Source organism: Mesoplodon bidens (assembly GCF_964165515.1).
Source record: "Mesoplodon bidens genome assembly, chromosome: 7".
NCBI classification, from domain to species: domain Eukaryota; kingdom Metazoa; phylum Chordata; class Mammalia; order Artiodactyla; family Ziphiidae; genus Mesoplodon; species Mesoplodon bidens.
The window spans coordinates 109,715,710-109,738,857 of record NC_138164.1 but is presented as its reverse complement, the minus strand read 5'-3'; the positions used below and the strand labels follow the sequence as shown (position 1 = coordinate 109,738,857).

Below are 23,148 nucleotides of genomic sequence, written 5' to 3'. Positions count from 1 at the left end.
CAATAAAAATTTAAAAATAAAATAAAATAAAAATCTACCAAAAAAGAAATATATTTGACATGTAACACTGTGGAAATTTAAGGTGTACAACATGTTAATTTGATAATTTTATTTAGTGTAATGTGATTGCCATTGTAGCAATAGTTAGTACCTCTATCAGGTTACATAATTATCCTTTCTTTTTAGTGGCTGGAATCATTAAGTTCTCTTAGTAAGTCTGATGATTATAATATAATATTGTTAGGCTACTTTGGGGTTTTTTAACCTTATCTGGCAGTTTACCTTTTATTGCAAGTGTCCAGTCCCTCACATTTAGTGTAACGAATGATATACTTTCAATTCTTTCAATATTGCTTTATAAGTAGAATTCATTTTACATTGCTATTTCTTTACTTTTCTTTATTTTTTAAGTTTAAAGGAATCATGTCTGTCTTAAAAATGTTTGAACATTCTATTGAACAAAACTAACGTTCCAGAAAAAATCCTTACTCTGCCACCTACTAGCTATATGATTGGGCAAGTAATTTAACTTCTCTCAATCTCAGTTTCCTGATCTATAAAATGTGAATAACAACACCTCTTTCAATTGGTGTTTGTGAGAAATAAATAATTATTGAACATAAAGGGCCCAGCAGAGTAAGTATACAATAAATAGTCACTAAAATACATTGTATTGAATCAAAGACTGCAAGTTTATCTTACGATGTCATGGGGCTTTGGCACTGCTGAGGTCTCCTGAGGTTTGAGAACCTCTTCCTTGGTCTCTATTTTTGGGGGGAGCAGGAGACCAGGTGCTCTGTTGAGGGTGTGGATGGATGTAGAGGCTTTAAAATGGAGGTTCATGTTTGGAATAGTTGATAATAGGGACCAAAAAGGGAACTGCCCAAGGGATGGGCCGAGATCAGGATGCAAATTTTCTTCCTTGTGACAGCCATGGGACTTCTGAGGTCCTCAGCAGACGGAGAGATCAAGGAGAGAGTAGGGATTTTTGCTGGGCAGAGTATGGAAGACCTGGCTGGAAGAGGGTGTGCAAGAGAATCTGGGAGGGTTCTGGAAAGAGTGGTTTAGAAGTCAAGAAAAAAGATGCTGGGAATTCCCTGGCGGTCACAAGTGCCTGTGGGCTCTAGCTAGGGAAGGCGGGACAGGTGCAGGAGACAGTGGGCAGGGGTGGGAAAGGGAACTCGGAGTTTGGGGAGGGTAGGGAGGGCAGTGGGTCGAGCCTGGCAGTGGATTGCTGCCTGCTTCTTTGGCGAATGGCAGTGAAGCAGCAGGATTTTCTTTCCTCCTTTGCCAAGATTTGAACAGAGTGAAGCTCTGGGATTGCCCTGGACCTATGGCCACTCCAAGCCCAAGTCAGGGCATCTCATGCCGGATCATCACAGCCAGCCTCATGGCCCTGTCCTTTGTGTGGCTACCTCATCTAGGATCACATTTCCAAAGGGTCTTGAATCTGGAAATCTGCAATGATCCAGAAAGGCTAGAAGGGGTCGGTGGGTGGGTGTGTCACTGTTAAAATGGAACTTTTAATTTCTCCCTTTAAAATGTCAATTTCACCAGGGCTAGAACTTTGTCTTTCTCACTGCTCTGTCCCAGGCACGTTGTGGGTCCACAGTATATACCTTGCTTGGGTCAAGATCTGAGGGGATTTCCTAGGGTGGGGAGCAGTCTAGTGTCTTCTGTGAGGCTCCATGGGCAGATGGCTGACCATCTCATGGAAACCAAAGGGAGACAGATTTTGACCCTACATCACAAAGGACCTTGAAAAAACAGAGCTGCTGTGAGCATACTGTTGCCTGAAGTGACCACGTTGAGGCCAGAGGTGGGCCTGAAGGGAAGATGACTTGCTTCAAGGCAGAACTGAAGGGCCCCTGTGGGTCTTTCCAGCCACTGCATCTAGGACTTGACTCCCGAGTCACGTTGTGATAGGTGCCTACAACAAGATGTCAGCTCTTGAGTCAGACAGAATTGGATTTAAATACTGGCCCCTCCATTAAGCTGTGTGACCTTGGGCAGGTTACCCAATGTCTCTGAACCTATTACCAAATCTGTAATATGGACATCCTAGTGATACAACACTCACCTCAAAGGCTGGCTATAAGCATTAGATTCAAAGGATCAGCCATATACAGCATTTAGCTCAACATCTGGCACACAGCCAATGCTCAGCAAACATTAGCTATTGTTACTATGCTGGAGATGGCGGGGTGGGGTTGGGGGGAGCTGGTGCCCAGGGCCCAGTGAACTAGGACAGATCACATGTAAAGTAAATCAATTGGTGGGTGGCCAGAAAAGTGTCTGACAGTGTCTTCATTAAATATGCGAGTGCACTTTTCTAGTTTGATAGAATTTTTTTTTTCTTTTTTTTTTTTTTTTTTTTTTTGCGGTACGCGGGCCTCTCACTGTTGTGGCCTCTCTCGCTGCGGAGCACAGGCTCCGGACGCGCAGGCTCAGCGGCCATGGCTCACGGGCCCAGCCGCTCCGCGGCATGTGGGATCTTCCCGGACCGGGGCACGAACCCGTGTCCCCTGCATCGGCAGGCGGACTCTCAACCACTGCGCCACCGGGGAAGCCCTGATAGAATTTTGATTCATACACTAAAGTTATCACTGGAAGGACAATATTCAGAGATAAGGAAGGTGTCATTTTAGGAGAGTTATAGAAACAGATATTAAGTCCATAACTTGTGCAGAGATTTCTCATACATGTCAGAGAACTGAAAGATAACTTGGTTCTAAGTGCTTTACCTAAGCAGGGAGTTTCAGGCACTAGTTTTAGTCTCTGTTAGAACAACCGGATCCAGCAAAAGAAATATTTAGATTGTTTTGTAGACAATATTTAAATGGTTTTTATTAAAATCTGTGTTAATACAAAGTGAATCATCTGTAGAAACAGAAATTTTATCAACAATGACAATAAAGTTGTAGTTTTAAAATATTTAGCAAACATAATTAACATTAGGCCAACATTTAAAAATTCTCAGAACAAGAACAAGGTTAAAACACTGATTTTGAGACTCCCACTTGGAGCTAAGCCCACAAGAGAGGCTGAATTAGTACTAAAATGAACTTAATGCTCCTATGGCTCCCACCCCCACTGAACTAACAGCAGAAGCAGAAACAAACCCTCCATGGAGGGAAGCTTTGCCAAGTAAGCCTACAGGATTGTTTGATCTCACAACCACCACCAAACACATGAAAGTAAACTACTGTGAGTGAATATCAGCAGAAACAAGAAACTACTTATGGTATATGGTGTGAGGTAAGGATTCAGTTTTGTTTCTCCCTGCCTATTGTTCCAGCACCATTTTTTGAAAAGATTCACCTTTCCACATTGAATTTTCTTGGTACCCTTATCAAAAATCAATTGACCATGTATATGTAGGTCCCTTTCTGGTCTCTCTAATTAGCTTCATTTACCTATATCTTTATATCATTATCTATATTTTTATACTAATAGCCCACTTTCTTGGTTACTGCAGCTTTTTTTTTTTCCTTCAAAAAAACCTTCTTTTTTTTTTTTTTTTGGCTGAACCACACAGCATGCAGGATCTTAGTTCACCTACCAGGGATCAAACCCACGCCCCCTGCAGTGGAAGCTCAGAGTCTCAACGACTGGACCATCAAGGAAGTCCTTCAAAAAAACCCCTTCTATTTTTAAAAAATTTTATTTACTTATTTATTTTATTTTTGGCTGTGTTGGATCTTCATTGTTGCACCCGGGCTTTCTCTAGTTGCTGCGAGGTGGGGCTACTCTTCATTGCAGTGCGCGGACTTCTTATGGTGGTGGCTTCTCTTGTTTTGGAATGCGGGCTCTATGTCCGTGAGCTTCAGTAGTTGTGGCATGTGGGCTCAGTAGTTGTGACATGAAGGCTCTAGAATGCAGGCTCAGTAGTTGTGACACAAGGGCTTAGTTGCTCTGCAGCATGTAGGATCTTCCCGGACCAGGGACTGAGCCCGTGTCCGCTGCCTTGGCAGGCAGATTCTTAACCACTGCGCTACCAGGGAAGTCCAAAAAAAAAAAAACAAAAAAACCTTTCTTTAATCAAATTCCAATATATAGCTTTAAAATAAAATTTGAAATCAAGCAATGTAATTCCTCCAACTTTGTTCTTTTTCAAAGATGTTTTGTCTATTATAGGTCCTTTGCATTTCCATATACATTATAGAATCAACTTGTAGAATCTTTTGTAGATTCTGCCAGTATTTTAATTGAGAATGCACTGAATCTATAGAGAAATTTGGGGAGAACTGATGTCTTAACAATATTGAATCATCCAATCCATGAACCTGGTTGTTAGCCCAGTGGGTTAACCCAGTCTTCAGCCTTGTCATCCTGTGGCTGCTGCAATTGCCCATACTTATCAATAGGCATTGTCAGTGAATTTCTTGATTTCCAGATATATTTCTGCTATCCTCCTTGTGAAACAGAATGCTACCTCCTCATTATAATCAGATTTTGTTACTTCTGCCAGTGTAGATTTTGTTACTTCCGCCACCAGGGAAGCCCCCATTATCTCTTAATATATTACCTCCCCTCCATGCTTTCCATATGTTCTTTCTGTGACTTATTAATAAAATGATTAGATAAACCACAAGGAAAAAATACTTGCAAGACAAATACCTGAAAAACTACTTATATCCAGAATATATAAAGAACCCCTGGGCTTCCCTGGTGGCACAGTGGTTAAGAATCTGCCTGCCAATGCAGGGGACATGGGTTCGAGCCCTGGTCCGGGAAGATCCCACATGCCATGGAGCAACTAAGCCTGTGAGCCACAACTACTGAGCCCACGTGCCGCAACTACTGAAGCCTGCGCACCTAGAGTCTATGCTCTGCAACAAGAGAAGCCACCGCAATGAGAAGCCCATGCACCACAATGGAGTAGCCCCTGCTCACCGCAACTAGAGAAAGCCTGCGCGCAACAATGAAGACCCAACGCAGCCAAAAATAAATAAAATAAATTAAAAAAATTTTTGATCAGCGTGATAAAAACTCTCAGAAAAGTAGGAACAGAAAGGAACTTCTTCAACCTGATTAAAGGCATCTAGAGGGAAAACCTGCAGCAAACATGATACTAATAGTGAAAGGGAATGCTTTCCTCCCAAGATCTGGAAAAAAGGCGAGGTTGTCCATTGCTACCACTTTAAATCAGACTCGTACTGGAAGTTCCAGCCAGTGCAATAAAATTTAAAAAAAAAGAAGAGAAATTAAAAGATATCCAGCTATCTGAATTGGAAAGCAAACAGCAAAGCTGCCTTTATTATAAACAACATGATCATCTATGTAGAAAATCCTAAGAAATTTACCCTCCATTCAAAAAAAAAAAAAAAGCTACAAGAACTAAAATGGGAGTTTGGCAAGGTTGCAGGATGCAATATTCAACAATAAATTATATTTCTATATACTAGCAACAATCGTAAATTTAAAAACATCTAAAATACCATAAAATATTGAATACTTAGGGATAAATTTGACAAAAGATGTGCAAGACCTATACATTGAAAACTACAAAATAAAATGCATAAAGAAATTAAAGAAAACCTAAATAAGGGTAGAGATATACCTGAGATCATGGACGGAGAGACTTGATATTAAGCTGTCAATGCTCCCCCAATTGTAGAAACTAACAAGCTGTATCTTAACACTTATAAGAAAATGGAAAGGATTGAAAAAAAAAAAGAAGAGGAAAGTTGAAGGATTACAGTACCTGATTTCAAGATATATTTTAATGCTACAGTATTTGAGACTTTGTGGTATTGGTATAAAGATAAACATATAGATACATGCAACAGAATAAAGAGTCCAGAAGTATACCCATGTATATATGGTCAGTTGGTTTTCAACCAAGGTGTCAAAGTAATTCAATGGAGAAAGGATAATTTTTTCAACAAGTGGTGTTGAGACAATTCAATAACTGTATGAAAAACAAGGAAAAAAAGAAAAAGAAAAAGAAAGAAGCATGCCCGTACTTCATACCATCTACAAAAGTTAACTCGAAATGGATTATAAAAAAAAAAAGGGGACTTCCCTGGTGGTCTATTGGTTAAGACTCTGCACTTCCAAAATAGTGGGCATGGGTTCCATCCCTGTTCGTGGAACTAAGATACCACATGCTGTGCAGGGCAGCCAAAAAATAAAAAATAAAAAGAAATGGATAGACCTAAATGTAAGAGCTAAAACTGTAAAGTTTCTAGGAAAAAAAAATTGGAGAAAATCATAGTGGCCTTGGGTTTGACAAAGATTTCTTTCTTTTTAAAAAAAATTATTGAAGTGTATTTGCATACAATATTATATTAATTTCAGGTGTACAACATAGTGATTTGATATTTTTATAGAATACACATTATACAAGGTTATTATAAAATATTGACTATTTTCTGTGCTGTACATTACATCCTTGTGTCTTATTTATTTTATAACTGCCAGTTTGTAGTTCTTAATCCCCTTCACCTATTTTGACCCTCTTCCCACCCCTCTCCCCTCTAGTAGCCACTGGGTTTGTTCTCTGTATCTGTAAATCTGTTTCTGTTTTGTCATATTTATTCATTTGTTCTATTTTTTAGATTCTACATATAAGTGAAAACATACAGTATTTGTCTTTGTCTGACCTGTTTCACTAAGCATAATACCCTCCAGCTCCATCAATGTTGTTGCAAATAGTAAGATTTCATTCCTTTTTATGGCTGAGTAATATTCCATTATATGTCAAATCTTCTTTATCCATTCATCTCTAGATGGGCTCAGATTTCTTAAACATGACACAAAAGGTAAGAAGTACAAAAGAAAAAAATGGACTTCAGCAAAATGAAAATGTTTTATTCTGCAACTAATACTATTTTGAAAATGAAAAGGCAAGACACAGACTGGGAGAAAATATTTGCAAAGCATACATTCAACAAAGGACTTGTATTTAGAATATAGAAAACCACGTATAATTCAAAAACTTGTATTTAGAATATAGAAAACCACGTATAACCCAATTTTTTAAAAAAGGCAAACATTTGAATAATGCTTCACTAGATAAGATATATGGATAGCAAATAAGCATATGAAAAGATTCTCAAAAAACCTCTGGTAAGACTTCTACAGAGAAATAGAAAGTACAAATAAATAGCATAATGAATGAAAAGGGACACATAACTATAGTTACAGCACATACGAAAAAGATAAGAAAACTGTCATCAACCTCATGCCAATAGGTTTGAAAATTTAGGTAAAGTAAATTCCAAGAAAAACACAACTTTTCAAAAGTAACTCCAGAAAAGTGGAATAGTCCTATAAATACGAAATATTCCTATATATTAAAGAAACTGAAATAGTAGTTTAAAATTTTCCCACAAAGAAGTTATTTTTTAAAGAAATCCTTATATGGAGATATACGTAATTCTGTATTTATGAGTCAATATAATGATTGTTTTAAAATACTCTCCCACCCCCCAAAAAAGGGGAGAGAGATGAAACAAAAATAGCAAAGCTGATAACTTATGTAAGCTGAAGGATGGCTATATGGGGGTTAATTACACCATTCTCTCTAATACTGAGTGTGTCTGAAGATGTTCATAATGAAAGGTTAAAATAAATAAATAAAATAAAAGCTTTTGCAGAGGAAACAAAAACCACAGTCAATTTTACCGGTGAGTTTTACCAATCTTGCAAGTAATATATCATTCCAAATTTACATAGACTCTTCTGGGGAATAGAAAAGGGGGGATTTTTCCTCAAGTCATTCTATGAGGCTGGTACAACTTTGATACCAAAATTAGGCAAGGCAGGGTGGGGTGGGGGGAAGAAAAGGAAAACTACAGCCATTTTATTTACAAATACAGTTGTAAAATTTCCTCCTAAAATATCAGTGAATCAAATTCTACAATGTAACACACTGTGACCAAGTTAGGTTTATCCCAGGAATACAGGATGGTTTACTATTAGAAAATCTATGTCATACTCGGCATTAACAGGTAAAGAAGAATCTTCTCCATAAATACAGGAAAAGCATTTGATAAAAAAATCAACACCCAGGGAATTCCCTGGCAGGCCAGTGGTTGGGACTCAGCTCTTTCACTGCTGGGGCCAGGTTCAATCCCTGGTAGTGGAAATAAGATCCTGCAAGCCTCACGGTGCAGAAAAAAAAAAAAATTAACACCCATTTATCATAAATGCAGTAAACTGAACTAGAAAGGAGAGTCCTTAACTTGGTAATAGGTATGTACCAAAACAAACAAACAAAAACAACAACAAACAGAACCAAAACTGAATGTAACCTAAGGACAAGCACTGCAAAAATATACTCTGTATTTAATCACATTATTGGTGGTAAAGTTGGTATCATTATTCTGAGTGTTTTGTGTATAGTATGAGACGGACCAAATGAGTAATTGTCTGGTATCACTGAGAGATGAGATTTTTTTTTATTGTAGTAAAATATACGTAATATAAAATTTACCATTTTAACCATGATTAAGTGTACAGTTCAGTGGCACTAAGTATATTCACTAACAATGTTGTGTTAGTTTCTGCTGTTCATTCTTTCTTAAGGCTGAATGATATGCCACTGTGTGTATATACCACATTTTGTTTCTCTGTTCATCTGTCCAAGGACATCTGGGTTGCTTCTACCTTTTGGCTATTGTGAATAATGCTGCTATGAACATTGGTGTACAGATATCTGATTGAGTTCCTCTTTTCAATTGTTTTGTATATATACCTAGAAGTGGAATTGCTGGATCATATGGTAATTCTGTTTAATTTCTTGAGGATTACTCTTTTCCACAGCAGCTGCACCATTTTTCATTCCCATTAGTGATGTACAAAGAAATCACTTTCTCCATATCATCACCAACACTTGTCGTTTTGTTTTTCTGATAATAGCCATCCTAATGAGTATGAAGTAGGATTTCAGTGTGACTTTTCTTTGCATTTCCCTGATAGCTATTATGTTGAACATCTTTTCATGTGCTTATTCGCCATTTTACATCTACTTTGAATAAATGTCCGTTCAAGTCCATTGTTCATTTTTTATAAATTTATTTATTTATTTATTTTGGCTGCATTGGGTGTTCGTTGCTGCACTGGGGCTTTCTCTAGTTGCGGCAGGCAGGGGCTACTCTTCGTTGTGGTGGGCGGGCTTCTCATTGCAGTGGCTTCTCCTGCTGCGGACCAGGGGCTCTAGGCGTGCGGGCTTCAGTAGTTGTGGCTCGCTGGCTCTAGAGTGCAGACAGACTCAGTAGTGCACAGGCTTAGTTGCTCCTCGGCATGTGGGATCTTCCCGGACCAGGGCTCAAGCCCGTGTCCCCTGCATTGGCAGGCGGATTCTTAACCACTGCATCACCAGGGAAGTCCCATTGCTCATTTTTTAAATTGGGTTGTTTGGTTTTTCTGGTTGTTGAGTTTTAGGAATTATTTATATATTCTGGCCAAAGATGGAACAATTTGAAGTTCAATAAAAATTGTAATAGATTAAAGCACATCAAATATGTTTAAATCCATGCATTCATTAAGATATTTTTTAAATGCTTACTAGTCAATTTTAGAGGATGTTAAAGAACCAAGGCATTATTCTGAAAATTGATAAAGAGAAATTCTATACTCTAAAAAAATCATTTTTAGGTATATACCCAAGAAAATTCTGGATACATGTGTAACAGGAGACATTCACAGGAATGTTCTTAACAACACTGTTTATAATAGCAACAAACTGGAAACCCAAATGGCCATTCTCAGAATGAATAAATAAAAAACTGTGGTACATTTACAGAATAGTATACAGCAGTAAAAAACTGAATGAACTATGAAACAGACAAATATTAGTAAGGTGTTGAGTGAAATATGCAAATAACAAAGGACAACAAATAACATGATACTCTCTTCATGGAAGTTCAAAACTAAGCAAAACCAAACATGACATTGTGTAGGCATGTATATGTGAGTACAAGTTTTTCTTAAATTTTTTTTTTTCTTTAGAAAAATCAAAGGAATAACAAATACAGAATTCTGGATGATGGCACCCTAGACACAGGGATAAGGAGGGGATGAACAGGTGAGGAGCACGTGGGTAGATGTTAAGTCCTGATGGTGTTCTATCCAGCCTCTTGAGTTTTGCAGTGGGTACACTGGAATTCAACATATTAATTTAAAAGTTAAAAGTTATACATGTATAAATTTTTAAAAGAGGATCATGCCAGGATCAATGACCATTGTGTGTCATTAATCAAAGGTTATAGGGCTTCCCTGGTGGCACAGTGGTTAAGAATCCACCTGCCAATGCAGGGGACAAGGGTTAGAGCCCTCGTCCGGGAAGATCCCACATGCCTTGGAGCAACTAAGCCTGTGTGCCACGACTACTGAGCCTGCGCTCTAGAGCCCAAGAGCCACAACTACTGAGCCCAAGTGCTGCAACTACTGAAGCCTCGCACCTAGAGCCTGTGCTCTGCAACAAGAGAAGCCACTGCAATGAGAAGCCTGAGCATCGCAACAAAGAGTAGCCCCTGCTAGCCGCAACAGAGAAAGCCCGCGCAGCAACGGAAGACCCAGCGCAGCAAGTAAGCAAGCAATAAATAAATAAATAAATAAATAAATAAATAAATAAATAAATAAGGATTATAATTAATCCATTCTGTCGTCCTGACGTCTGCCTCCTCATAAAAAGTAAGGTGACTTTTCTAATCCGGGCAGCCACATGAGAAACTGAAATCAGTGGGAGGGGTGGTAACTGTTCTCACTTTTCTCTTCCTGTTTTTTTAGAGCCTGGGAAAGAAAGTCAGAATTTCCAATCTTTTCCAATTCCCACATGACTCCCTTACTTAGAACGAACTTAGAGAAAATAAAAAGGCTTCCTCCATCTGGGGAAGACTCTGCCGCCTGCCATGGAGCATCGTCATTCTGGGATGAGGAAGCCGCCTTGGGGGGTGGAGGGGGCTCGGTGTTCCAGGCCCACCCTCACCCCGCTCGAACGTGCCTTGGGCTTGGCCTTGGGGGCGGCTGAGCTCTGCCCGGACCGCTGCATTCCTGGCGAGGAGTTACAGGACGTTTAATTAGTGGAAATGCTTTGGGAGACGGCTGGACCCCAGGAGGAAGCCCTGGGGAGACAGGCGGGGGATGTGACCCTGCGGGTTCAAGCGGCCCCTGGGGGTCCCAGACCTTGTAAAACAGAGGCGGCAGGTTGCAGAGACGAGGCTCCAGAGATTTACCTCTGGGTGCCCTCTGCCCTCCCATTGCCCCCGAGGGCCGGCAGTGTGGATGATCTTAAACAGATGAGCCTGGGCCCGGCTCGCCTGTGGGAGCGGACGCGGCGCGGAGCCTCGGGCCACCCTAGCGTGCAGCAGGCTCCGCGAAGCCCACGATCCAAGCACTGCCAGGTGGAGAGGTCCGGGCACTTCCCTTCCCCCTCTTTGCAGCCAGATTGGGGAGGACGGGAAATTAAAAAGTGCTTCTGCGGCAACAACCACCGAGAAGCACCAAGCAGCACTTTTATCGACTAGGAAACCGTGAAGAGTTCAGCCACCTGGCCTTTGAGGGCAAAGCAGGCCCGAGCCCTTCCCTGCGCAAGGCGGGCGGTCGAAGCCCGGCAGCCCTGGCTTTGCTCCAGACCCGGCTCGGGGTGACATCACCAAACTCCTCGGATCGGAGGAAGGGGGCCCCGAAATCCCCTAAAAACATTGTGAGTAATCGCCGGCCCCGCCCTCCAGGCGGGGCCCAAACTCGGGGACGAGCCGAGCCGCCCCGCCAGCCCCGGGAGCGGCCCGCAAGCGAGCAGCATCTCGGTGCCCCGCGCAGCGCGCACTGGCTCCGGGTCCACAACAGCGCCGGCTCGCACGGCCTCCCGGTCCTCCGCGCGGCGCTCACTCGCCCCTGACCCACGCGAGGGGCGGCGGCGGAGGCGGCGGCGACGACCCAGCGCGCAGGCGCGGTCGGATTCCCGGCAGTGACGCGGCGGCGGGCGCGCGCAGCGCATTTCCGCCTCTGGCGAATGGCTCTGCTGTAGCGCGCGCCGCGGGCCCAGCTGCGACCCCGGCCCCGCCCCCGGGACCCCGGCCATGGACGGTGAGGGCGACCTCTGACCCCGCGGGGTGGCGGCGCTGGGGCCGCCGGGACCGCGGCGGGAGCCCCTGCGTCGCCTTCCGACCCTTCCTACGCCGATGGGCGCTGCGCAGGGAGCGGCCGGCCGGATGGTGGCGCGGGGCGGGGCGGGGCGGGGCGGGCGTTCGGGGGTCTGACTCAGTTTCCCCTCTGGGTGTGGGGTGTGGGGGGAGCGTTGACTCGGTTTCCCCCCGGGGTCCGGGGGGCAGTTCCGACTTAGTTTCCTCATTAGGGGGGAATGTATCTGACTCAGTTTCCTCTCGGGATGGGGGGTGAGGGTGCCCTCCCTTGGTTTAACTTATGAAAATAGAAAAGACCCTGGCTCAGTTTCCCCTGGTGGAGGGAGGCCCCCATCCCCGGCTTCCCTCAGGAAGCAGGTGGTTCTGGCTCCTTCACCCCTGCCCCTTAGTTTCCCTGCAGGTTCCAGGTGGCAGGCCCCGACTCCGTGTCCCTGGGAAGGGGCCTGGCCCCATCTCCTCGCTGTGGGGAAGCAGGCTTTCCCTGGTGAGGACAGGATGTGGGCTTGTGCTGACCCTTGTTTCCCTCTCCTTTCAGACCTCTTCCCTCTCATCTTCCCCGCGGGTAAGTGGGCCATCCTTTCTCAGTGGGTTGGGACGAGCTCCCCAGGGTCAGGGGCAATGGGGTCAGCCATCTGATGGGGGCTGGCCCGCATGTCCCCCACAGAGCCGGCCCAGGCCTCCGGCCCCTACGTGGAGATCATCGAGCAGCCCAAGCAGCGGGGCATGCGCTTTCGCTACAAGTGTGAGGGCCGCTCAGCAGGCAGTATCCCAGGCGAGAGGAGCACAGATACCACCAAGACCCACCCCACCATCAAGGTCAGCACAGCTCCCAGGTCGGGGACGCAGAGTCAGTATGGGAGGGACTTGCGTTCAGGCCCACACAGTCTGTGTCTGGGAGGTGGGTCTGGAATTTCTGAGCCTCTAGGGTTCTCTCTGTACTTTGGACAGATCAATGGCTACACGGGGCCAGGGACAGTCCGCATCTCCCTGGTGACCAAGGACCCCCCTCACCGGCCTCACCCCCATGAGCTTGTGGGGAAAGACTGCCGGGATGGCTTCTATGAGGCTGAGCTCTGCCCGGACCGCTGCATCCACAGGTGAGCTCGTCATGGGTGGCAGGGGTGGTGGTGAGACAGAAGGCGGAGAGGCGGGGCAGTTGTGTAGCTGTTACAGTGTTACTCCCTTCTGGAGCGGGGGCACAATTCCTCACTCCCTGCTCTGTCCCCAGCGCTGCAAGCAGATTCCTTTGTCTTGAAATTGTCTGTCTCCTCTCTCAAGCGGAGAGGAGCTCCTTGTGAGCTCCATGGAAAAGGAATGGGTCCCTGCTCACCTCTGAACCCCTAACCCCTGTGGCTGGAAGGGCGAGTCCCTCGGTGTCACACCTCTCGTAGCGGGAAAGAAAACCACCGAACCACTGGTCTCCGCTGAAGCTTACATACTAGTTGACAGAGGCAGGCCATAAATAAATGTACAAATAACTAAACAAGATACTGTAAGGGAGTCACCATTTCAGTGATGAAAATAAAGGAGTAATAGTTTGGAAGAAGAGCCCGAGGTGGGGGAGGCAAAGGGGCCGGTCTCATTCCTTGGGCTTGGGAGGTCAGGAGGGCCTCTCGCAGGTAAGACCTAAATGTGGGAAAGCAGAGAAGCACCGAAGGAACACGCCCAGCAGAATGAACAGGTGCGGAAGCCTTTGAAGTGGGAATGAGTTTCATGTGTTTGGAGAAGGGAAAGAAGCCCCTGTGGCAGAGGGTAGGTAGCCGGCAGGGACTGCAGCTGGGGCCAGGTGCCAGGGCACAGGGCCTTGTCAGCCAGAGTAGGGAGTGGCTTTCACGGTGGCATGGTTGGGGACCATTCAAGGGGCTTAAGCACGAAGTGCTCACCTGGCGAGTGGGTGGGGGAGAACGGGCAGAGTGGGCAAGGCAGGAGGGCCCACGCTCTTCTGGAGACAGTGGGACTGATGCCCGGGGGGGCCTCAGCTTCCAGAACCTGGGGATCCAGTGTGTAAAGAAGCGGGACCTGGAGCAGGCCATCAGTCAGCGCATCCAGACCAACAACAACCCCTTCCAAGGTGAGGGCGGCGGCGGCAAAGGCCTGGGCCTGCCTGGAGCACCTCCAGCCTCTGTCGCCCCCTGAGGCCACCTTCCCCTCATCTGTCCCTCGCTGGCCAAGACCCACAGTACAGATGGAATCTTGCTGTTTACCACTGGGGAAAGAGACCCGGAGAAGGGACATAGGGAACATAGCATCCAGGGTCACAGGTGGAGTCAGTGATGGGTCTAGAACCTTCTCTTCCTCCTCTTCTAGGGCTCCTACCATTTCACATGCCCTCAAACAGCCCTCCCAACCCAGAGCTCACCCCTGCACACACACACACGTCCCGCTCCATCCCCCGCCCAGGCTCGCCTGACCATCTGTTTTTCTGGCAGTTCCTGTAGAAGAGCAGCGTGGAGACTACGACCTGAATGCTGTCCGGCTCTGCTTCCAGGTGACAGTGCGGGACCCTGCAGGCAGGCCCCTACGCCTGTCGCCTGTCCTCTCTCATCCCATCTTTGACAACCGTGAGTGGCCAGGGAACTGCAGGCAGGGAGGAGGGGTGGACCTATGAGGAGGAAGTGGGGGCGGGCACGGGGGCCTGCAAAAGTTGCTCTGGCTTCGTCCGGTCATCCAGCGTATTCGTCGTCTCCTCTGTGCCCAGCACTGTGCTGGCCAGAGAGACGAGGCAAAGAAGACCCAGAGCTGCCCTCGAGGTGCAGCTTCCAGGCTGGCAGGGAGTCAGATGGGAGACAGGCATTTCCAATACGTGATGAGAGGGTGGTATGCCCAGAACTGTACTGATGACTCCAGGAAATGAACTCCCAAAAATGAGATAATGTTAGAGAGTAATAATTCAATGATGAAAGCTCACAGGAAGTTCACAGACGAATTGGGCCGACACTGATCAACTGCAGTCTTTAATTAAGTAGCCAGCGGGGTGAGTGAAAATAAAAGGCCTTTGGAGCCCCGAGGCCCGGAAACCAGGATGAACCGGGGGGTCAGGAGGGAAGGGTTCATTGCCAGGGTGGGTATGAATGGGCCTTGAAGATTACTTGGGTCAGGTGGAGAAAGAGGAGTTGTGATCCCGTTGGTTCCCATTGGACTGTGAGCTCTGTGAGGGCAGAGATGTTTAGGTTTTGTGCGTGGTTATATTCTTCAGGCGTAGAACAGAGCTGGGGACAGAGTAGGTGCTAGTAGATAAATAGTTGCTGAACTGGTTGGGGTGAGGAGCCCGTGGGAATGGTCGGACCTTGGCTGCAGAGGTACAGTCAGCAAGCCCTGGACAGCCTTGGCTCTGGGCTGGGCAGGAGCCTTGCATTTCCTGCAGGTCAGCCCAGCAGACCTCTGGTGGTTCAGGGCTTCCTTCCTTATTCCCACACCCTCAGGCGCCCCCAACACTGCCGAGCTCAAGATCTGCCGAGTGAATCGGAACTCTGGGAGCTGCCTTGGGGGGGATGAGATCTTCCTGCTGTGTGACAAGGTGCAGAAAGGTACATACCCCGGAGGAGGGCCGTGCTCTTTGGATCAGGAGGTGAAGGGCAAGGCTGAGCAGACATGGTGAATGTCAGGGAACTGGTGTAGACACTCCCCCAGCACCTTGGGGACAGTAGGGCGATGTATGTCCAGAGATAAGTAGCAGCAGTTGTAGGGGGCGGCGGGCAGGGTGAGCTGAGCACGGTGACCCACGAAGCCGCTCCATCTCTGGCAGAGGATATCGAGGTGTATTTCACGGGACCAGGCTGGGAGGCCCGAGGCTCCTTTTCACAAGCTGATGTGCACCGGCAAGTGGCCATTGTGTTCCGGACGCCCCCCTACGCGGACCCCAGCCTGCAGGCCCCTGTGCGCGTCTCCATGCAGCTGCGGCGGCCTTCCGATCGGGAGCTCAGCGAGCCCATGGAATTCCAGTACTTGCCAGACACAGGTACCCAGCTGGGGAGGGCTCCAGCCAATGGGAGTGAGGCCAGGCCTGGATGTGGCAGCTGTAGGTGAGGGTCAGAAGCTGGAGTCGGGCGGGGATTTACACAGTAATCAGATTGTCTTTCTTGCCTCATTTAATAGTAACGATACCCGAGACTTACCTAGCTCTTACTACAGGCATGGCCCTATTCCAGGCATATCAGCAAATTACCTGATTTTATTCTCTAATGAACCTTTTGAGGTGGGAGTGAGCATCTGACCTGCCTGAGGTCACATACTCAGTGAGTCAGCAGACCCAGACGTCATTTGAACCCAGGCCATCTGGCTCCAGGGTCCTTTTGCCACACCGGATCTCTCTTAGCACTACCGCACAGCCATGGTTTGGTCAAGGCTTTCGGGCATCTGATCAAATAGGAACAGCCAGAGTGATCCTTTATTCAAAGTCCGTCATCCAGGCTTCCCTGGTGGTGCAGCGGTTGAGAGTCCGCCTGCCGATGCAGGGGACACGGGTTCGTGCCCCGGTCCGCGAAGATCCCACATGCCGCAGAGCGGCTGGGCCCCTGAGCCATGGCCGCTGAGCCTGCGCGTCCGGAGCCTGTGCTCCGCAACAGGAGAGGCCACAACAGTGAGAGGCCCGCATACCGCAAAAAACAAAAAACAAAAAACAAAGTCCATCATCCAGCCTGAGAGTGTTTCCTGCCCTGGGAACTGTCTAATAGAGTCTAGAAAGCAACCCCCAAAATGGCCATCAGTTCATTCCACAAATAATCACTGAGTGTCCACTTGGTGCCAGGGCCTGTGCCAGGTAATCTGAATACAAAGATGAATAAGGCATGTTCCCTGCTCTTTGGAAGCTCAGTCACATGAGGAGGACACATATGCAAAACAGAGCCTTAAGTCACAGAGTAACGTGCGAAATGGAGGTGTGTGCAAAATACCGTGGGAGCTGGAGCCGGCTGCATGGAGGAGTTGGCATTTAAGTTGGAGAAAGACCCAGAAGTGCATTTTCTAGGCAGGTGGAGCAGCACCTGGAAGGGCACAGGTGTTGGAGAGTGCACGGCACAGCACGTTTGGGGACAGCTTTGTGGTGGGAGCTGATGTCAGCGGTGAGCAGGCCCCCGGCAGGAGGGCTGGTTTTCTTTGTTTTGGTTTGGTTTTGGCTGTGCCACGTGGCATGTGGGATCTTAGTTCCCGACCAGGGATCGAACCCTCGCCCCCTGCAGTGGAGGTGCAGAGTCTTAACCACTGGATCGCCAGGGAAGCCCCAGAAGGGCCTTGAAGGTTGGACTCTAGGCATTCATCCACGGTCGCATCCTAAGGCAGTGGGGAGCCACCAAAGGTTTCTGAGCAGAGAAGTGACGAGAGCAGATCTGGAAGCTCGCTTTGGCAGCAGCGTGCAGAGGATCTGAGGTGGGGAGACTCGGGGTGGGGAGGCCATTTTGGAAGATGTTTTGGTCATCCTGGGAGAGAAGGTGCCATATGAACCTTGCAGAGGGAATGCAAAGCGAGACGATCTCACCTACTGCTGGCCTCCTCAGGGACCCTCAGCCCCACGGGCCCTTTGTGTACAACACACACCAAGCCCAGTCCCCCTCAGGACCTGTGTTCTAGCTGTTGCCTCTGCTTGGAATGCTCGGCCCCCAGATCTTCACGTGATGGGCTCACACCAGTGCTTCCCTGGACACCTCTAAACTAGATTCCTTGATCTTCTGGTGGCGTTACGTCACCCTGTGCCTCTCCCTCAGAGCTCCTATCACTTGTATGTGGTTGCGTCTTAGCCCCTCTGTCATTAGGATGTCATCTTTGGGAGCAGGAACCTTGTCTGTTTACTCAGGGCCATATCCCAGTGGCTCAAACGGAGCCTGGCACGCAGTAGGTGCTTGGTAAATATGTGTCTAGGGGCTGAACGGTAGGGAGTGAGAAAGAGGAAGATGCTGAGGATGTGTCCGAGGTTTGGGGACAGGGCAGAGCAGTAGGGGGGGAACACAGAAGGAGAAAGAACCAGAACCAGGTGTTTGAGGTGAGATGGTGAGGTTGGCTTTGGACTGTTGGGGTCGAGTCCTTTGGGGTTATCCAAGTGCAGCAGAAGTTAGCAAGTTCTGAGAGCTCCAGACTGAACTCTGAAACCATCAGAGAGAAGATTAAGAGTCTGTTGAAGTCTTAAGCTGGTCTGTCGTGCCTGGGCTGCCCCAGAGAGCAGAGGGCACGCACGGTGCCAGGCCTGATCAAGGCTGGAGGGGAACAGGGATGTCAGCTGTGCCCCTGACTTGGGAGTACCCGTGTGGCCTTCAGAGGGCAGATTGAGCTAACAGAGGTGTTCTCACAAAGCCATGGCATTCTTAAAATTGTTGTGTCTTGGCAGCATTGGATCTTCGCTGCTGCACGCGGGCTTTCTCTAGTTGCGGCAAGCAGGGGCTACTCTTCACTGCGGTGCACGGGCTTCTCACTGCGGTGGCTTCTCTTGTTGCGGAGCACAGGCTCTAGGCACGCCGGCTTCAGTAGTTGTGGCACACGGGTTCAGTAGTTGTGGCTCACGGGCTCTAGAGCGCAGGCTCAGTAGTTGTGGCACACGCACTTAGTTGCTCCATGGCATGTGGGATCTTCCTGGACCAGGGATCAAACCCGTGTTCCCTGCATTGGCAGGCGGATTCTTAACCACTGCGCCGCCAGGGAAGTCCCCATTCTTATAATTGTTGAGTGTCACAGAGTCACACAGCTCTTCTCATTGGCTGAGAAGGTTTGGAGAAAGGGTCTTGAGGAAGTTTGTCCCGTCACCTCCCTCCCAAGGGTCCTCTGAGAGCTTTGGGGGTCCAGCTGGGGAGAGTAAGACCCGCTTTCCTCCATTACTTTCCCAGATGATCGTCACCGGATTGAGGAGAAACGCAAAAGGACATATGAGACCTTTAAGAGCATCATGAAAAAGAGCCCTTTCAATGGTAAGAGGGGCAGTGGGAGAATTAGAGAGAAGGCAGGGGAAGGGGGACCTTGTGCGCCAAGAACTGACCCAGCCTTTGTCTCACAGGACCCACCGACCACCGGCCTCCGACCCGGCGCATCGCTGTGCCTTCCCGCAGCTCAGCTTCCGTCCCCAAGCCAGGTAAGGATTTCCTTACGGTTGCCCCACCAGAACTATAGGCTCAAATCTGTTCAGCGCGTGGTTTAGACCCATTCTGGGAGGGAGACGAGCAGTCAGTCTCAGCAGCAGACATCTGAAGGCTGCTCTGTTGGGCTCCTGTTTCTCAGGGCCTGAGGCCTAGTTGCCTGTGTCACAGCCATCAGGGAAGTGGTGAAAATGCAGATTCCTGGGCCCCTAACAGACCTGTGGAATCAGAGGTTCTGGAGGTGTGGCCCAGGAACCAGCAACCTCTTGGGGATGAGAACCCCTATGCCAGTTAAACCCCACGTTGGAGACCTTCAGATACAGAAGTTTCAAAAATGCACAGTCTCTGCCCTCAGCTCTCCACTGAAGTGGGGCAACAAAAAAAAATCACCTCTAAAGCAGCAAAACAGCAAACTGAATGTGCTGCTGTGTGACTCAAAGAAGAATGACGACCCCCTGCTTACTGGGTGTTGCTTGGGCCCAGGCCCGCTTAGGGCTTGGTCTTTCAGCTGTAAGATGAGGTTTTGCCAGCTCTGAAAGCGTCCCTTCTTCTGAAAGGCTGTGAGAGTTTTGTGGGCTAGGGTAGACAGGGAAGGCTCCAAGGAGTTGAGGCTGGAACTGGACCTTACAGGCGAGGTCAGATTGGATTAAGAGGAGGGTGCTAGGGTGCTGGCCGTGACGCCACAGGGAAGGACTGGTCCTAAGCAGTCTTGACAGCAGCTGGGGTCCAGGGGCTGGGGTGGGCCTCTGAGGCTTTCTCTGACCCCTGCCTCTCTGTTTCTCCTTCCAGCTCCCCAGCCCTATCCCTTTACACCATCTCTCAGCACCATCAACTTTGAGGAGTTCTCCCCCATGGTCTTTCCTTCTGGGCAGATCCCAAGCCAGACCTCGGCCTTGGCACCGGCCCCTGCCCTAGTCCTGGCCCAGGCCCCAGCCCCTGCCCCAGCCATGGCATCAGCCCTGGCCCAGGCCCCAGCCCCTGGCCCAGTCCTAGCCCCAGGCCTTGCTCAGGCTGTGACCCCACCTGCCCCCAAGACCAACCCGGCTGGGGAAGGGACACTGACAGAGGCCCTGCTGCAGCTGCAGTTTGATGCTGATGAAGACCTGGGGGCCCTGCTTGGCAATAACACAGATCCAGCCGTGTTCACAGACCTGGCATCCGTCGACAACTCTGAGTTTCAGCAGCTGCTGAACCAGGGTGTACCCATGGCTCCCCATACAGCTGAGCCCATGCTGATGGAGTACCCTGAGGCTATAACTCGTCTGGTGACAGGGTCCCAGAGGCCCCCTGACCCAGCTCCCACTCCCCTGGGAGCCTCTGGCCTCAGCAACGGCCTCCTCTCAGGGGATGAAGACTTCTCCTCCATTGCGGACATGGACTTCTCAGCCCTTCTGAGTCAGATCAGCTCCTAAAGGGCGGGGACCTGCCCTGCCCTGCCCAGAGCACTGGGTTGCAAGGGATGGAAGCCCTCCCAAAGCAAGCACTTACGGATTCTGGCGGGGGGGCGGGGGTGTTCTCCAGCTGCCCCCTACTTCTTTGGGCGATGTCTTTTTATTCTTGGGGGATGCATTTTATTCTTCTATTGGCAGTATCTATCTCTCTCTTTTTGGAGGTGCTTAAGCAGAAGCATTAACTTCTCTGGAAAGGGGAGAGCTGGGAAAACTCAAACTCTTCCTTCCCTTATCCTGATATTCAGCTCCAGTCTCTATAGGGAATTCTGGGGTCCCTCAACCCCACCCTCCAGCTTGCTAGTACTCTCCTAGAGAGAGGGATAGGCTGGAGCTGTGGCCTTTGAGGCCACAGAGCCTTATTAGCAAGTGTCTTCCTCAAATCATGGGTTCATTTACACCTTGAGCCAAAATAATGCCCCTGTTAGCAGCCCCTGTGTGGTGCTGGAGTTCTGTGTGCCTAACCACCGGCATGTGAGGAGCTGGCCTTCCTGCCCTGCAGAGGGCTCTGCCAGCTCTTTCCTTGCTGGGCTGTGGTTGAAGGGAACTGGTGGGATAGCACTGGTCTTCTCCAGGATCCAGGGAGGTTCTCTCTGAGACTGCTCTGTTCCCCCTTTTCTCAAGTGCCTTAGCAGTAGGGCGAGTTGTTAGGAGGGTCAGGGGGAGAGCAGGCTGGCTGCTCTCCAGTCAAAAGGGTCCGTTTTTAGTGAACAATCAAAGCGTTTAGACTATTGCTTTTTCTACTCTGAACTAATAAATGCATTGCCAAGCTGGCCAGAGATTTGCCTTCTTTCAGCAAACAGCACGCTCTTTGCTGGTCATTTCAGGCTGGACGTTGGTGATACAGAGTTGGATGAATACATTGCCATCCGGGAGCCTGCAGTCCGAAGATGCCTGTGGAAACTCCTAGATACCAGCTGGTGGATGAAAGCAGTCCGCTAAGGGGGTGGGAATGGGTGGAGGTCCCAGCCTAGTGAGAGCCCGGTAGGGCCCAGTAGCTGTGGGGATGGAGCATTTTCAGGAAGGGTTTCAGAGGCCACACTAGCTTCAGGTCTTACATCAACAGAGGAGGATGGGTTTCGCAGAGGGACTAGCCAGCGTTTGTAGGTGAGCGGGGTAAGAGAGACGATGTTGAAAGGTTCGATGGGGCCAGTCTGTGAAAGATCAAGAACGCGGGGCTAAGAGGTTTGGATTTCATCCCTTAAATGGATGCGGCAGTGTTTGCATCTGTTGGGGGAGGGGAGGTGCCAGGTAAAGGTCTATGCTTTGACACCCTGCCCTGGCAGCACCGAGGAAATCTTAAATCCGAAGCCGCCGTTCCACCACCGCGCGCGCCCAGGAGTCCTGAATAAAAACAAATGGACTTCCAGAGGGACTAGAACTGGACGTACTTCCGGCTTGGCCCGACGCACGCGCAGTAAAGCAGGGTCGCCAGAGGCTGGGGGCCGCTGGGGCCCGCCGTCGCTAGTGCGCATGCGCACGGATAGCGGTCTACAACGGGGGCGGCAGGTAATGCGCTTCAGGAAAACCCATTCTGAGGCCGGTGGCGTCGCAGGGTTTTGCGGGAGGGTGGAGGCAGGAGCAACCGAGTTTCAGTGGGACGTGCTGCAAATGTAGCGAGTCTCCTGGGAATACAGTAGGCCCAGGGTGCAGACTCCGACGGACGGTGTCTATGAGGGAAGATGCCAGCTGGCGGCGGAATGTTGGCGAACCGGAAAGCATCGAGCGAATCGTGCTTCGCTCCAGGCTCTTGGTCGGGGGGCAGGGTCTGAAGCAGGTGGGCCACTCTGGGGCCAGGCCAAGCTGTACTTACGCGCGAGGGGCGGAACCCGAGCGTGGTGGCCAGGTCAGGACCCCGGCGAACCTGCCGGGGGTGCTTGGGGAGATGGGGCTTGATGGAGCAACGGCGCTGTAAATGGGGCGAGGGCGAACGCCAGGAGGGACCTGGCGGGGTGAGAAAGCTAACCAGAGGAAACTGATGGCAGAGCTGCCCGCAGTGTGGCCAACCTGAGGCCCAGAGGGGAATGAGCGAGCCCAGGTCCTCCAGGCCAGGCTGTGCCTCGCTCTTCTTGGCTTTGCCAGTGTCCTGAAGTGACATCCCGTGACCCCCAGAAGCCCTCTCACGGTCCTTCCCACACTCCCTGCGTGACCTCATCATGCTCGTGGCTCACCAGTCCCAAATCCTTGTCTCCAGCCCACACTTCTCGCTCCAGCGCGCCAGCACACTGGACATCTCACACTGACATCCCTGAGGCCTCTCAAACTCTCCGTGTTCCAAAGAACCCCGGCCAGCCCCAGCCTGCCCTTCCCCCTCCCCATCTCAGCCATGGCCTTACCATCCTCCAGGGGCTCCAGCCAGAAACCTGGCCACCACCGTCGATTCTGCATCTTCTCCCCTAGCAACTCGAATCCACCTCCTCACTGGGTCCTGGCAAGTGTGCCCAGTTCTCCCCATCTCCACTGCTGTCACCTAGTTTCAGCCACCAGCTCTCCCACTGGGGCTGCTACTACAGCCTCCTCCCTGGCCTTGCCTTCCCTGTGGCTGAAGGG

General features: G+C 49.2%; 1 protein-coding gene across 3 annotated transcripts; it reads left to right on the top strand.

Moving 5' to 3' along the window:
• Positions 1-11,710: 11,710 nt before the first annotated feature.
• Positions 11,711-21,398, top strand: RELA (RELA proto-oncogene, NF-kB subunit; the record flags this gene model as incomplete). 3 transcript variants are annotated; one of them, XM_081238797.1, is made up of 11 exons in its annotated part: positions 11,711-12,039; positions 12,631-12,657; positions 12,760-12,911; positions 13,044-13,192; positions 14,075-14,166; positions 14,525-14,656; positions 15,518-15,622; positions 15,841-16,053; positions 18,905-18,985; positions 19,072-19,146; positions 19,940-21,398. In XM_081238797.1, the coding sequence occupies 11 exons, from the start codon at positions 12,033-12,035 to the stop codon at positions 20,560-20,562; spliced, it is 1,656 nt and encodes a 551-aa protein (XP_081094923.1). In that variant the 3' UTR covers positions 20,563-21,398. The 3 variants fall into 3 exon arrangements, with proteins under 3 accessions (XP_081094923.1, XP_081094925.1, XP_081094924.1); XM_081238799.1 differs by lacking the exon at positions 11,711-12,039 and adding an exon at positions 12,070-12,167; XM_081238798.1 differs by lacking the exons at positions 11,711-12,039; positions 12,631-12,657; positions 12,760-12,911; positions 14,075-14,166 and having other exon boundaries at positions 13,147-13,192.
• Positions 21,399-23,148: the final 1,750 nt, after the last annotated feature.